General features: G+C 40.1%; 1 protein-coding gene across 1 annotated transcript; it reads right to left on the minus strand.

The window, feature by feature from the left end:
* Positions 1–1,626: 1,626 nt before the first annotated feature.
* On the minus strand, positions 1,627–2,145 carry LOC112097823. Its single transcript, XM_024183404.1, has one exon. It carries the CDS (start codon positions 2,143–2,145, stop codon positions 1,627–1,629), a length of 519 nt encoding a protein of 172 aa, XP_024039172.1.
* Between the last annotated feature and the right edge of the window lie 351 nt (positions 2,146–2,496).

Genomic DNA, 2,496 nt, shown 5'->3' on the forward strand with positions numbered 1-2,496 from the left:
TGAGCCAATACTTGGAACCTTGAGGCACCGACCCCAGCATTCTCCTGATATCGGTAAGAGTTGCTGGTGTGTTCCTTCCCAACAAGCTGTTTCCGACCTTTTCTAGCAACAATCATCCAAGGTCCAAAGGGTTCTACATTATTGGCATCCTCACGTCTAGCTTCCTGCTGGATAGGCTCCTCATTGACGTGCCCATCATGTTGTGGCTGGGCAACATCCTCATAATGCTTCTCAGTACCAGACTCCTTACATCCATTGCTGTTATGGCCATATCGTCCACAAGTAAAGCATATTACTGGCAGCCCCTCATATTCCACCTTCTGGACCTTCCCTTCCAACTCAAACTGAGAGACTAAGGGTTTATCTATGGTAATACTGACAGCAATTCGGGCGAATCTGCCACGAGTAGAAGAGGCTGTATTCGAGTCTATTTTTATCACGGTGCCTACCAATTGGCCAAGTTTTTGAAGGACTTTTTTATCATACAGATGGACAGCAAGGCCAGGTAGTCGGATCCAGACAGTCACTCTATCAAGGGCTGTGTTTAAGAAGTCAAAAGATGGTGTCCATGGTTGCACCGTTAAGTAGTGCCCCATTATAAGCCAAGGACCTCTAGTTAGGGCATCAACAGCATCTCCAGCCGAGCGAAATCGGATCAGGAAATAATTGTTCTCAAGATCAATCACCGAGTATGGCATGGCTGTCTTCCACAGTCCATTCAGCCTAGTACATAGGGTTCTGTAACCAATTGTTCGGCCCAGTAATTTCACAACTACTGAGTTTTTCCACGGCTCACTCAGTTTTTCATGAACCCTAGCCGAAAAAGAGATTGACGGCATAGTTCCAGAGTGATTCTCCACCACGTCCCCCTCCTCGAAGTCCCAATCCAATGTTCCACTTCCACTACCGTTCTCCGTTGCTTGGGACGAATGTACGAGCGTTTCCTTATAAGAAATATGTTTAGGGTTGTCAGCACCTACTTCCTCATCTCGGAACCTTGCTTTTTTTATCGTTCTCGCCTCCCTAAACGGCGGTGGAAAATCCTCGCCGAGATTAGGGTTATCGCCACGTCCGAATTGTTCGGAGCTCTCAGTCAACATACTTTTTTCCCCTCCAAACCTGATTTTCTCATTCTTAAGTTAAGATCCCTGATATCCTTTTCTTTTCTTATTTTTCTTTTATCAGTATCATAAAAAAGAAAGAAATAAATTAACTAATATTAATTTGGAGTAGTCTACAATAATCAATTTATATATCATAATATATTATTATTCACTAGTGTTTTTTTTTTGAAACATTAAAAATTTCTTAGGACCCTAATTGGTAAAAATAAATTTTAAGAGACTAGAAATGTCATCTGTTATGAAATTATAAATCAAAAGTTGACACACAACAACAATAAAATTAAGAAAAAATAAAAATAAATCAGACACACGTATTTTAAGTGAAAGAACTCTCAAATAATCATGGTTAAAATTAAGCCACGGACTAATGGAGAAGGACTTGAGTAGTTTTTGTTTTTTAAACAAATTAATTCTCATTAAATTAGGAAATAATTCAAAGATAACGACCTATAGACTGTGGAAAGTTTTCTAGCAGTACAAATGACGAACATGTTTGAAGAGTTTATTTAGCTAGAGCATCCGCAGCTTGGTTACCATTCCTTGAAATATGCTGAATCCTAAAGTCCTGCTTTGGTTGCATAAGTTGTTGCACATCAGAAATTATCCACAAAAGCTCTGTACCAGTACGTTGCTTTCCTTGGATCAATTGAATAACAAACAACGAGTCTGACTCAATCATTAACGGAAACAAACCAGTCTCCTTAGCAAGTCGAATACCAAAGCGAATAGCCTCTGCCTCAGCAATAGCCACATCCTCACAATAATTCCCAAAATCGGTTCCAGCCAACATAACCAATCCCTCATGATTTCTAATAACAGCTCCATAACTGACCTTTCCATTTTGAACATCCACTGCCACATCAGTATTTAATTTAAACCAACCCAACTGTGGAGGCTCCCAAATCACAACATCTTGGACAGTACACATAGTATTTATATCCCTACAATTTCTCCCTACACAACTATCCCAAATTCCTTGGGCTGAAGCTACCACACAATTAGGAGATGGCTTGGCCCCCATCATATAAAATCCTATTTCTCGCCCTCGAAATCCCCCACATAATTAAGACAAAGAGTTGAATTTCATTAAAAGCAACTTTAGAATAAACAATATCCCACACCTCCCACAAACATGCAACTCGGTTCAAAAATTCCGTAATAGTAAATGAAGTAAGCTCCCATACATCATGAGCATGTTGACAAACAAATAGAGCATGCAAAATAGACTCACCAGCCTCACCACAAATCCTACACCGCGAATCATCCACCACCCTTTTCAGTTCTAAATTTTCTATAGATGGAAGCGATCCTGAAAATGCACGCCACAGAAATATCTTAACCTTGGAAGGAGCAATTAACTTCCAAATGGTTG

Source organism: Citrus clementina, unplaced genomic scaffold (assembly GCF_000493195.1).
Source record: "Citrus clementina cultivar Clemenules unplaced genomic scaffold, Citrus_clementina_v1.0 scaffold_5, whole genome shotgun sequence".
Lineage (NCBI taxonomy): Eukaryota > Viridiplantae > Streptophyta > Magnoliopsida > Sapindales > Rutaceae > Citrus > Citrus x clementina.